The sequence below is a fragment of the Heptranchias perlo genome, chromosome 16 (genome assembly GCF_035084215.1).
Source record: "Heptranchias perlo isolate sHepPer1 chromosome 16, sHepPer1.hap1, whole genome shotgun sequence".
Lineage (NCBI taxonomy): Eukaryota > Metazoa > Chordata > Chondrichthyes > Hexanchiformes > Hexanchidae > Heptranchias > Heptranchias perlo.
This window is the reverse complement of record NC_090340.1, coordinates 23,317,847-23,331,906: the sequence shown is the minus strand read 5'-3', so window position 1 is coordinate 23,331,906 and position 14,060 is coordinate 23,317,847. Positions and strand designations below refer to the sequence as shown.

Sequence of the window (14,060 nt, the reverse complement as noted above, 5' to 3'; positions counted from 1 at the left end):
TTCCCTAAAGGACATTAGTGAACCAAATGGGTTTTTACAACAACCCGGTAGTTTCATAGCCACCATTACTGATACTAGTATTTTAATTCCAGATTTTATTTGATTAATTGAATTTAAATTCCCCAGTTGCCGTGGTGGGATTTGAACTCATGACTCCGGATTATTAGTCCAGGCCTCTGGATTACTAGTCCAGTAACATAACCACTATGCTACCGTACCCCGTAACTAGTCCTATAACTCCCATTGAGGTTAGAAATTATTCTCTGCTTGTTTGAAGACTCCCCAAACACACCTTGTGTGCCATTTGTATAGAAACTCACCATGGTATAGATTATTATTTATCTTAATATCTCCATATTTTGATTTTTCACCCTATATAAGCAAATGCTTATTTCACATGAAGAAAAAAGTTTGACCCTGTGTTTGGCCTATGTGTCTGCAGTTAAGTTCAAAGTTCAAGTTAGATTTAATGAGATCTGTTAGTATGAGGGGAAGGAGAAACATTCCTAAGAGGAAAATAACTGAACAGTTCAGCCCAATATAATGCAACTGGTGAAGAACTTATCTGATGAGCACAAACAGGGTAGATTTTCATCTTCACCATAGGGCGGATTGCACACCTCATTATAGATTGAAACCAATGGAATGAAAATCCAGCAGCTTCTATAAAGAATGTGCAGTCTGTCCTGCCAGATTACCATCTGGACGGTGAAGATGAAAACTTACTCCAAACATTTATATTTATACATATTTTGTTAAAGGTGTTGTGATGTCACAATGTACAGACAGATTGAAGGGTATGCTATTTCAGATATAGAGTATACTTTATTCTTAATTAACTGTAAGGGCCATTATGAAGCTCTTTTACATTAGTCACTTGTGGAATATTAAAACCACAAAGTGCTATTAAAACATTGGCCTGGAAATTGGATCACACTCAAATTTGGATGTGATCCCGGTGCAGTGCATGCTGCACACCTAATGAGGCCGGTGGCATGACCACGGCAAATTGTTTCGCCAGCTTCATTTGTTTATTACCGGTGGACTGCAGATGCCAGTCGCAACCCCAGAACCAACTTACCAGTCCCAGGGAAGCAGCAAAATCGACCAGTTCGGACACTGGCTTGAGGTCCTTGGGAGAGTCTGGGGTGGAGGGCAATCGGGAGGGGGGTGTGCAGTTACTGGCAGTAGCCTGCGGATTTAATGTGGAGCCAGATGGAGCATTCCTGTTTCTCCAGGCTCTACAATAAGTTAAGTAAAAATGTTAAAAATTTCCTTTCGGGTGGCAGCCTCCAGCAGTCCAGCAGTCGCTGGTTTGGCTGCTAAGCGCCTGAAGAAACTGACCACAGAATGCACAAAGCAACCTGCAGTCATTCACAATCAAATTTCCCAAAGGGGCACGAAACAGGCGTTACATCTGATTTTCATATGCAAAGGACTCAACGCCAGTTTCAGGTGCGTAATGAGCACGCACATGCTGCCGGCCACATTGGACCCTTAGATACCCGTTTTACGCCTGTAAAACGGGCGCAGTCCGATCCAATTTCTAAGCCATTGTTTCCTCTTTCAAATTTAAGTATGCATCCCAGGAAGTCATTAAAATTTATATTTCAGGTTGTATTTTCTGATTAGTTATTTCAGGTTTGTTGTGATTGGGTACTTTTCCTGCTCCTGCAAACAAGATAACATTCTCAAAATGCGTGGTTCAAAACCTTGTGTTCCTGTAATTTTATTAGTAGATCATAACTTTTCAGGAAATAGGGCATTTTTTCTATTTTTCTTTACCAGATGAATATATGGCTTTTTGCAGTATTCTGTGTGATAATGTAATATGACTGATGCAAAATCAAAATGATCGATGATGATTCATTCATACTTAGTTATGGTTTGGAGTGTTGTGTTTATAAATTAGATATTTAAATTGTTGCTGTTTTCTTTCTTATCTGCCTTTACCTTAAGTTTGTTGACCTAACTGGAAGAGGTTGACATTATTTATGTCTTCAGAAGCTGGTTAGGGACATGCCGCCTACCACTGACTGAAGACGTATCTCAGATGTGCGCAGTTTGTGTATTTCTGGATCGACATGACAGCCTGTACCAGCCTGTAAAAGATGCCATGCGACTCTACCTACAAAAAAGAAAAAGAGAGACACTTGAATCAAGCTTTAACATAAGTAAGTTGGTTTAAAAGGCAATCTATTTTTCATAAAACAGTGATATTAAAACAGGCTAATGTTGCTGTTTATGTACCCATTCAAATAAATACAATTTTCTATCTACAGTAAATCACAACATTAAACTGATGGTGTATTTTTAAGGTACTTTGGATGACAGTTGGACTGCTGATGTAGACAGCTATACTCTTCATCAGATTGTTAAGGTTTATGTGGGAAACTATTGGTATGCCACTTATCTGAATACCTTCCTGAAGGTATGTTAGTTCACTTTTTTGCTAGTTGTCTTGTGTATCAGCTATTCACTGGTACACATCCTAACCCTGCTATCATTATTTTATCAAATAATACATACGTAAGTAACTTTTTTTTGAGATATGATCAGTTTATTGCTAACATTATTATTATTAGACCATTAAAATAGATGAAACAGAAAAAAATGTACTACAAAGTTATTTAAATATCTAAGCTGATCATTGTTTTCATGATATGATGTGGAGATGCCGGTGATGGACTGGGGTGGACAAATGTAAGGAGTCTTACAACACCAGGTTATAGTCCAACAGATTTATTTAAAATCACAAGCTTTCGGAGGCTTCCTCCTTCGTCAGGTGTTTTCATGATAGGCAGTTTAAAAGTTGATTAATTCATTTTGATATATTAGCCCCGAAATTCCGTGAATCGCAGGGTGTGTAACTGGGGCACGATTCTGCGCTTCTGGTAGGAGGGGCTATAATTTAGGGAAGGACCTAGATCCACCGGGTTTCCGCCCCATAGAAATAACGTATCAGAGGGGCCTGGTGATTGGCATGCCAACCATTAAAGGGGCAGATTCCATGATCCAGGTCTCTATCCCTTTCTCCTGACTTTTGCGTCTGGGGAACTGCACGTTCCATGGGACACGGGTCAGGAAAGTCCATCCTAATGTTTTAAACACCTTACCAAATCATTGAGCAACCTTTTTTGTGTTCAGTAACTAAGAGTAGTTTTGTTACATAGCATTTAAATAGATCAACTACACAAGTTTTACTTAAAGAAGAGGACAGTCCAAGAAAGTAATTTTTATTCAAAGTACTTGCCCATTTTTAGAAGAAAATGCTAAACTCACTTCAAATCCCTTTGACATTTTTTACATAATGCCAATTTTTTCTGTGCATGGAGACCCTCAAATTGACTCCTGGGCAAGGGTTACCTTTCCTGTGAGTGCAATCGATTGCAGAATCAACTTTTAAATCTTTTAGATTTTTCATGTAAAAGCTCTGGGAAAGTTTACATCATTTTCCAGGGTTTTCCACAGCTTTTCCGCCAAACTAACAATGGATATGCGGAAGAACTTCTGCGGAAATTTACCCCCTCTATTTTCAACACGACTAAATGCAAATCCCAGTTTTATTTGTCCTATTTTCTCCCCAAATCCCTATTTACCTGAAAATGCCATTTTATGTTTAGTTATGGTTCCACAGGCACATATCCTCTAGTATCTCATCCAAGTAGGGTTGTCAACCCACCCGGATTATCCTGGAGTTGCCAGGAATTAAAGATTAATATCCTGGACACTGCTGAGAACAACCTGGGAGAAAAATCATAGGGAATTCTCAAAAGGAATATTGAACGGTGCATCAAATTTATCTTATCAACTTCTTGTTAGTTTCATACATTCCTGGAGACACTATAGTCCAGCCGGTGTTTGAAAGGCCAAAGCAATGCGCTGGTCCTTATTTTCCACTGGAGGGCAAACTGCTCGCTCCATAGTAAATGAGTTTTGAGTAGTTCAGTCCTTAAAGCCATTGGGATGAAATTGGTCTTCAGCAGTAGCGCAAAACGGTAGATAGCGATTTGACAGCCGGTTTTGTACCCCACCCGATTTTCTTTCCCATTGACTGCAACGATAAATAAAATCGGGCCGAGTGTAAAACAGGCTGCCAATTTGCTATCGCCTGTTTTGTGCATCTGCTGAAGGCCAGTTTTACCCCCATTACATCATGTGATGGAACCTCCAGGAATATGTCCAACCAGAGTTGGCAACCCTACATCCAATTGTAACATGTGAGCCTGGAAAGTGTGTGATGGCAATTTATTTGACCAGAGGGGGACATTGCAGATGAGCCCAATTCTGTTCTTAAGGTGCTAAATCTAATTATAGCTACTATTGCCTATATTGGCTCATTCACCACATCGTTGGGGTCAAATCTGGGAATTTCTTGGCCTGTATGGCTCAATACCACATGACTCAATGCATTTAATGACCACTTGTTTTATTGCTGTTACATTTTGATAAATTAGCAAATAAAGTTGGAATATAATTGGAATTTTGTAGGAATGTTTTGTAAAACTGAATAAGGACAACTTTATGAATGCATGGTCCCAAGAGGACTACTGCTGGGAGTATATATCTGGAAGTTGTGAGCGCACTTCTCACACTTTTCTTTGCTCAAAGTGTTGAGAATGTGGAACTCGCTACTACATGGAGTGATTCAGGTGAATAGCATTGATGCATTTAAGGGGAAGCTAAATAAGTACATGAGGGAGAAAGGAATAGAAGGATATATTGATAGGGGGAGATGAAGTAAATAGAATGGTAGGAGGCTCGTATGGAGCATAAGTATCGGCATTGACCAAATGGCCTGATTCTATGCTGTAAATTCTATGTACGTTTCTGTCCGGAGAAACAGTGATTTTCCGATATGAGCTCCAAGTGGACATGGCTCACTGCTGGGAGCCTGCCTTCACAAAATTGGCACTAATATGATATGATTTGAATTAGTTGCTAACCTTAATCTAATGTTACAGTCTTGTAAATCTATGATGCAAGAATTTATAGCTTGTTAATTGGATTATGACCAAATGAGCATTGTCATGTATCTAATATAACTTTTGCCTATTAGTATCCAGAACTACTGTATAATCGCAACAAAGCACAATGGATTGCATATGGCAAGACGCTTTTCATCATTGGAGATGGTCAGATGTTCAGGCATATTATCAACTTCCTGAGGTTTGACAAACTGTATATTCCATCAGGATTCAAGTGAGAGCACTACCTAATGTTTTAGCCATTTGAACGTCAACTAACAGATCAGCATAATACTATAGGTGTTCCAGTGGGTTAAACACTTGCCTAAAACTCGAGGACCATGGTTCAAATCTAACTAGCCTAATGAGATGAAAGCTTTATCTGTCTGTTGGTTATAAATTTGGGAAGTCTCATATCGTAACCCCAAAGCACAAAGATGCTTCTATGTGGCAATTGGCAGAGAGGTTGGTGGGGAAAATGAAAAAATGTTACACTGGTGCAATATGGGGTGCTCTATGGAGGCACATTGTTGGAGTAGTGTAGAAGGTGCTTAACTTTGTATGCAGTCTTGCTCTATTTAACTTGGGGGTACTTTTTTGCTGACAGTGGGTGCTGAACATTTCTGGGGAAATGGCTTGAAAGTGCAGATTGAAGGGGTAAGTTTATCTTTCTCTCTCTATGAAACTGTGGCCTCCTTAAAAAGAGGCGCTTGGGGCCAGTTTTCACTGTTTCTGGGTGGGGGGCCCCAACAGCCTGGACCTGGCAGCCAGACGGAATTTCCCGGTAGCTTGGGACAGGCGGGCACCTGAGATGTGCCTCTAGTAACACAGATACATGCTAGCACCATGCTAATTAGGTGCCCTCTCCCTGACCCATATACTTCTGCTAGGCCAATGATGGTGGGCACAATCATAATCAAAATTTTGCTAAACAAGGCAGTTTATGGAGAAAGAAAGAGACCTCCAAAATGGAGGCAGATGAAGTGGCAGCAGAAGAGAGAAACAGGAAAGAAAATGCAGAAACAAATAAAAATTACACATAAAGAGGCAGGGAATCCTGAGTGCAGCAGCACTTAAAGCAAGCAGGAATATTTTTCCTTGGAGCTGACTACTTGTACTGAAGGTGGTTGGAAGAGCTTTGAGAACTGACCCTTTTCACTGCGGCAAACTTGAATGTTCTAGACGAGGTGGCACTGAGGAAAATGGAACTTTCTGGAGCTGAGGGGAACCCACCTATTCACGCCTGTGCAGAAGGCATGGCAAGAGGCGGCAAACAGAGTCAGCATAACCTCCCACATCCATAGGTTGTGGGAGCAATGTACAAAAAGTTTTCAAGACTGAGGACGAGTGTGAAGCTAGGTGTGAATAAAGGTTGCCCGTTCAAAGGGAGAGAATACCTGCACTTTGCATGAATCAAGCACTCAGCCCAAAATAGTGTCACATCAGTAATGCAACCTGCAAAGCACTGACCCTAACCCTGACATCTTACACTCCTCACAGCCATGTTAGTGAAGTTGCAACTCCTATTTAGTGCCAGACACAGTGAAAGACTTCCTTTGCCTCACATAACATTGCAGGTGTTATGCGAGGCTCACAAGTTACTGTGGCTCCTCAAACTATGTGTATGCTCTGTATTCATCTGCTCACAAGTGAAATATAGGCTGGGTATAGGACTGCATCTCATATTGCATTCTAATGCTGACAGCATCTGTTCGTTCTATTTTTCTAGGAAAGGCTGCCCACAGCCTTCAGGAGAAAATTTACATTGGTGGTGGGCTCCCGAACCTCTGCTGTTTCCAAATAACTGGGGTGGAGGCCATTGAGGGAATGGGTGCAGGAGAGTTTGGTGGATTCATGCCAGCCCAACAAGGTGTTTTCTTTAAAATCGTCATCTTGTTTGGTTTACACTTAATCAGTGACATACAGCCAGCCACATCTGCCCCTCTGCTGCAAGACACTGTATTAGTCTTGCTACTGTGCGCTGAATACCCTGTGCAGCACTCCCTATACATTGTCTGTACACCCTATGCTCCCAAACGATGCATCTGGCACAGGGAATAGCAAGAAGTAGCCCTATTATTTAGGTTCCTGTAAAACATCTATTTTGGGGGTATCCGATAGTGGGACTCTGTAGGGAGTACCTAGTGAAGCAATGAGCACCAATGGGGGCGGAGCAAATGGAATTGGTGCAACAAGCATCAACTAGAGGAACAGAGGACTGCAACCAAACAGGTGGCTGCGGTAAGGATTCATACATTACAGGGGTTGCATGCCTAGTTGAACTTATTAAGCAACAGAAGCGTTTCATATGGTTGAGGACACCTTTATACTATCTCAAGAGCAAGCACTGGAGAAACACTGAAGCAGGGATACATACCTGGAGGAGGCAAGTAAACTGGTTGCACATTCTTTGGAATGTATTATGCAGATTTTTTGACATGGGTTATATTGGTATTGGGAGCTAACATGTTAGGATGGTAATAAAGGCAGGGTGAGATTCAGCCCAGCATATTGGTGGGGAAACTCATACAGTACAAAGAGTATTAATGTGGGGGGCTCAAATTAAATTCCTGTCAAATCAATGATTTATGTATCAGTATGCCTGGCTCCATATCAGACTTGGCAATTTCTCCTTCCTCTCTTCTGCCTCCTGTTCTCCTTGCTCCTTCTCGGCCAAAGCTGCAGGCCTACGTTGCTGATCCCCCAGCTGAAGGGGATCCCATCTTTGAGTTACAATATTATGCAGCATACAGCAGACATAGATGATCTTGGAGATTTTATCAGGGCTGTACACCAGATGCCAACTGATCTGTCCAGACAGCAAAATCTCTCTTTCAGCATAATAATTATATGCTGCACCAGAATTTGGGCAGAGGTATCAGCCTTATTGTACTTTCTCTCTGCCTCAGTTATGGTGGGGGGAGGGGGGAATGGTAGGTGTTAAAAGCCAGGACTGCACATGGTAGTCCCATCAAATCTGTCTGCACCTTCAAAAAGTGCCCAAGCACTGTGGACTGGTGCAAGATGCAGGCATGTAGCTGATGTCAGGGTATCTTGCAGTTATCTGCATTATTCTGTTCTGGTGTTCCAACACTACCTGCTTGTTGATGGAATGACAATCTTTCCAGTTTATGTGTGCCATGTGATTGTAGAATCAGAGCAAGTTATGGCTCAGAAGGAGGCCATTCGGCAGATGAAGTGGCAGCAGAAGACATACTTGCTCTCGAGGCAGTACAAAGAAGGTTCACTCGGTTAATCCCGGGGATGAGGGGGTGGACATATGAGGAGAGGTTGAGTAGATTGGGACTCGACTCATTGGAGTTCAGAAGAATGAGAGGCGATCTTATTGAAACATATAAGATTGTGAAGGGGCTTGATCGGGTGGATGCGGTAAGGATGTTCCCAAGGATGGGTGAAACTAGAATAAGGGGCTGCTCTTTCAAAACTGAGATGAGGAGAAACTTCTTCACTCATAGGGTAGTAGGTCTGTGGAATTTGCTGCCCCAGGAAGCTACATCATTAAATAAATTTAAAACAGAAATAGAGAGTTTCCTAGAAGTAAAGGGAATTAGGGGTTACGGGGAGTGGGCAGGAAATTGGACATGAATTTAGATTTGAGGTTAGGATCAGATCAGCCATGATCTTATTGAATGGCGGAGCAGGCTCGAGGGGCCGATTGGCCTACTCCTACTCCTATTTCTTATGTTCTTATCATGTCCTTGCTGACTGAAAAAGAGCTATCCAGCTTAATCCCACTTTCCAGCACTTTGTCTGTAGCCCTGTAGGTTTTGGCACTTCAAATGCACATCCAAGTACTTTTTAAATGAGTTGAGGGTTTCTGCTTCTACCACCCTTTCAGGCAGTGAGTTCCAGACCCCCACCAGCCTTTGGGTGCAAAATTTTCTCCTCAGCTCCCCTCTAATCCTTCTACCAATTACTTTAAATCTATGCCACCTGGTCACTGACCTCTCTGCTAAGGGAAATAGGTCCTCCTGATTGGGGCCCTTACTGGTGCCATTGGTGCCATTAATGAAGCCCTGCACTAGGGAAATCAGCCACTTAGGACAAACTGTTGCCTCTTTTCCATGACAAAAGTGTCAAAAGTTTTGTCTCTTTAAGGCTTCAATGAATTTTATTATTTTATCAGTGGACTGACATCTGATTGATGTGGCAAATGTTATCGTTGGCGACTTGAAAGGAAATTAGAAACAGGAAGAATTTAACTTTCAAAAATCAGGCAACCTAGCTTTAAGGGGTGCCAGTGAACAGTGAAAATCATTGAGGCCTCTTTGCATTCTTTTTAAACAAGTGTCCAGCATATGAAGCACTGCAATGTACGAGACCATGCAAAATTAATTGTGAAAGCCACTTAAATACATTTGAGGTCTCTACTGAAACCAGCACTTGCTGGTAGCATGGCCTCGAAAATTCATTGTAGCCCTGCACAAGTGACAGTTGGCACTGCCTCAGAAAGCAATAAACCTATCTGACTACACCTAAAGGAAAACCCTGGAACTGAAGCAAGTTCATCAAGATCAATCGCAGATACAGGGCTTCCATATTTTCTGCTGCTCACAGTTGGCTATGCAGACATGTACTAGTGATACTCCCTCGGTCAGGGGAGCAATTAGTAGAATAGTGCATTTATATCTAAAACAGAAGTTCATGACACGCAAGGGGAAAAATGTGGTGGGTATGCATATTGAATATGTACACAACTTTCACTGAATAAAATTAATTCATTTTATTATATCTTACTGTCTGCCATTTTTAATTATGAAAAACACATATTTTGTCCATAAGTCAAACAAAGTAGCTGACTCGAGTGATTGCCCTGGAATGTCCCTACGGTATATAAGTGGGAGTAGTAGTGACCTTCACTGCAATTGGTATGTATGGGAGATGGTTGACCATCCCAGCAGATCATCATTGACCATGACGTAGTACCTGCTGCAAATCATACACCTCCTATATCCTCTATCCTCCTGAGCTGCCCTTTCCTCCTTCTCCACTGCAATATACCAGCCAATAGCCACTTCTTTAGGAGAGAAATTTTCTATACACTGTGGTGAAGATTTGCAACTAACACCAAATCTGATCTAAAATAAAATACTCATTTTTTGATTTGACTCTGTGGAATGTTGCATGAGTTCATTAGTTATGACCATCGACAAGATCTTAATGTAGAAACTTTTTTTCACTTTTCGCTTGCCATTTTTACTCTTTTTGGAGAAGTGGAAATACTAGCAATTATCTCTTATTCCTTTCTTCTCATTCACTTTTTCACCAAAAGTAATGAACATGGGAATGTTCTGTTTGACATATCAAACCTATGTAACCAAGTGCCACGCCTAGTTTCTCATCGCGATATCGTCACTGCTTTCCTCCCTCAGCCTCTGCACTGAGCGACTTCTCATCCTCGGTGATTTCAACTCCACCTCAACTCATCATGCCCTCTCTCCTCTGAGTTCACTGCCCTCCTATCCTCCCTTAATCTCTCCCTCCATATAAACTCCCCTACCCATATTCACAGCCACCCTGTCGACTTTGCCATCTCGTGCTCTCTCTACTCTCATCCTGTCAATCACAGATGAGGCCATCTCTGATCACTTCCCTGGATCCCTCTCCACCCACATCCCCCTTCCCTCTCCCAACCCCACTTCCTTCTGTGTCCGCCCCTGAAAAAAACTCTCCTCCAAGTCACTTACGACTAAACTTTCAAATTCCCAAATGTCTAGCCCTTGGCCCTCCAGTCACCACAACATTTCTGCAGCTATCCATCTGCTCAATCACACCTTCACCTCCATTCTTGACGCCTTCGTCCCCCTTAAAACTATTACTCTCACCCTGGTTGTTCCCCCTGGTACGGCTCCCTTAAATCCAAGGGACACAGACTTGATCATCCTGGAATGCAAAGATAACCCCTGATTTCTTTTCTCCATTACAAACAGTCTTCTTAAACCCCTCTCCCCTGCCCCTCCATGCTCACCTCCAAGAAAAGTGCGAGGAGCTGATGGACTTTTTTGTCACTAAGATTGAGACCATCTGTTCAGCTGCCTCTGCCACTTTCCTCCCTTCCCCAAGCCCACCAAGCCAAACTTTCCCTAAGGTTCCCCCCTGCCATAGCCATGAACTTGCATCTTTCTCTAGTTTCTCTCCTCGCTCCCCTCATGCTCTCTCCGAGCTCATCTTGACCATGAGACCCACCACCTGTTCCCTCGACACTATTCCCACCAAACTGCTGACCACCCAACTTCCCTTCCTGGCCCCCATGTTAGCCGATATTGTTAATGGTTCCCTCTCCTCAGGTACTGTTCCCCGTCCCCTTCAAATCTGCCATCATCACCCCTCTGTCCTTGCAAACTAGCGTCCCATGTCCAATCTCCCTTTACTCTCCAAAGTCCTTGAACGTGTTTCCACCTCCCAAATCTGTGCCCATCTTTCCCGCAACTCCATGTTTGAATCCCTCCAATCAGGTTTCTGCCCCTGCCACAGTGCTGAAAGGGCCCTTATCAAAGTTACAAATTACATCCTTTGTGACTGTGATCGTGGTAAACTATCCGTCCTCATCCTTCTCGACCTGTCTGCAGCCTTTGACAGGGTTGACCACACCATCCTTCTCCCAGGTCTCTCCTCCATCATCCAGCTGGGTGGGACTGCCCTCACCTGGTTCCATTCTTATCTATCCAGTTGTAGCCAGAGAATTACATGCAATGGCTTCTCTTCTTGCACCGGCACCATTACCTCTGGAGTCCCCCAAGGTTCTGTCTTTGGCCCCCCTCCTATTTCTCATCTACATAATCCGAAAACACGACGTCAGATTCCGCATGTTTGCTGATGACACCCAGCTCTACCCCAACACTACCTCTCCTGACCCCTCCACTGTCTCTCATTTGTCACACTGCTTGTCTGACATCCAGAATTAGATGAGCAAAAATTTCCTCCAACTAAATATTGGGAAGACTGAAGCCATTGTCTTTGGCCCCCACCGCAAACTAGCCACCGACTCCATCCCTCTTCTTGGCTAACGGTGAACCAGACCATTCACAACCTTGGTGTCGTATTTGACCCTGAGATGAGCTTCCGACCACACATCTGCTCCATCACCAAGACTGCCTACTTCCACCTCCGTAACATTACCCGTCTCCGCCCCTGCCTCAGCTCATCTGCTGCTGAAACCCTTATCTGTGCCTGTGTTACCTTTAGACTCAACTATTCCAACGCTCTCCTGTCTGGCCTCCCATCTTCCATCATGCATAAACTTGAGCTCATCCAGAACTCTGTTGCCCATATCCTAACTTACACCAAGTCCTGTTCTCTCATCACCCCTGTGCTCGCTGACCTACATTGGCTCCCGGTCTGGGAACGCCTTGATTTTAAAATTCTCATCCTTGTTTTCAAGTCCCTCCATTGCCTTGCCCCTCCCGGTCTCTGTAACCTCCTCCAGCCCTACAATCCTCCGCTCCTCCAATTCTTGCCTCTTGCGCATCCCCGATTTCAATTGCTCCACCATTGGTGGCCGTGCCTGCAGCTGCCGAGGCTCTAAGCTCTGGAATTCCTGCCCTAAACCTCTCCACCTCTCTATCTCCTATTCGATGCTCCTTAAAACCTCCCTCTGACTTAATACCTCCTTATGTGACTCGGTATCAAATTTTGTTTATTTACACTCCTGTGAAACACCTTGGGACGTTTTACTATGTTAAAGGTGTTAAAGTTGTTGTTGTAGTAATAACAAAAGTAGGCGGTCTAAGTAAATGTTTAGTATTAGCATTTTCATTGCAGTATTATGTTCTTTTTGATTAATGTTTTGAAATGATACAATGCAAATTTTAAGCGACAACTAATTTGTTACAAGCTATACTATAATACAGTATAGTTTGGAAAATATAATCTTTAAAAGTACATTATAAGATTAATTAAAATTACAAAACTAGTGTTATTGCATTGTTTTGAAACAATGTTCTCAATATTGCACTCATTGCAAAATACTAATATCAGTAGCCCATAGTGTCAATCATAATGCTATAATAATTCTTTTTTTGCATCCATTTAAAAATTGCAGAGAATGGCCATTACTTTGTCAAGAAATAGAAGAATGTAAAATTCCTGCACTTTCTGAAGCCTTGCGTCATTGTGAACTATACAGGTATAAATAGTGAAAGCAATTGTAATCACATTTCAAAGGTTGTTGTAGAATAATGTAAAATTACTATTTGAAAATATAGATAATCAGTAGAATGTGTAACATTTAATCTACATGCTGCATATAAATGAGCATATTTCACAACTAATATTATGCGTACAATTCATGAGTATTTACTCTGGCTCTTAGTATTTGGCAGATTAAAACTACATATAAAGAGACTAGGAACAATGATAGTTGAAGTTGCCACATAATGGAGATGGGGCTTAGGGAACTATTCTTGTCATGATGTGAAGATGGCAAGAGAATGATGGGCAGGATTGGAGGTTGGAGTGCTTGCTATCTCTCATACCCCAATAGGTTGGTCGGCAGACCAAAGGGTGAGGGGAGTAAGACTTCCTGGTAGCTGAGGATGATACATCATTAAGATTGGAGTTTACCCAGTCCAAGACGTATTTAATACCAGAAATGATGAGTGCCCACTAAAGTATTTGATTCGTAAATAGTGAATGATATCCCCCTCTTTGACCATATCCTGGCCAACATTTATCCCTCAACCAACACCACTGAAACAGATTATCTGGTCATTTATCTCATTGCTTGTGGAACCTTGCTGTGCACAAATTGGTTTGCCTACATTATAACAGTGACTACATTTCAAAAGTACTTCATCGGCTGTGAAGTGCTTTGGGATGTCCTGAGAATCTGAGAGACACTATATAAACATAATTTCTTCTTTCTTGAGACCCTTGTTGGTTGACTGGGATGCTTATTTGCTGATTGTGCAATGTCCTTTAGCTAAATCATCATCACAATGTGAATAACTCAACTCAATACATCACTGTATGTACGTGCAGACTACTATATGAAAAGTACTGTACCATCAAAGTACATGTTCAAATTCCAATTTATAAAGAAATCTTTGATGGAAGTTAGGCTTAGCTCCCAGA

General features: G+C 42.2%; 1 protein-coding gene across 1 annotated transcript in view; it reads left to right on the top strand.

Moving 5' to 3' along the window:
* LOC137333412 (BTB/POZ domain-containing protein KCTD19-like) overlaps nucleotides 1-14,060 on the top strand; it is a 49,506-nt gene that overhangs the window by 25,616 nt on the left and 9,830 nt on the right. The window contains exons 7-10 of the mRNA XM_067997564.1: nucleotides 2,005-2,174; nucleotides 2,319-2,431; nucleotides 5,060-5,202; nucleotides 13,030-13,113. Of these exons, the coding sequence (XP_067853665.1) occupies nucleotides 2,005-2,174; nucleotides 2,319-2,431; nucleotides 5,060-5,202; nucleotides 13,030-13,113 (510 nt within the window). The remainder of the gene's footprint in view (nucleotides 1-2,004; nucleotides 2,175-2,318; nucleotides 2,432-5,059; nucleotides 5,203-13,029; nucleotides 13,114-14,060) is intronic.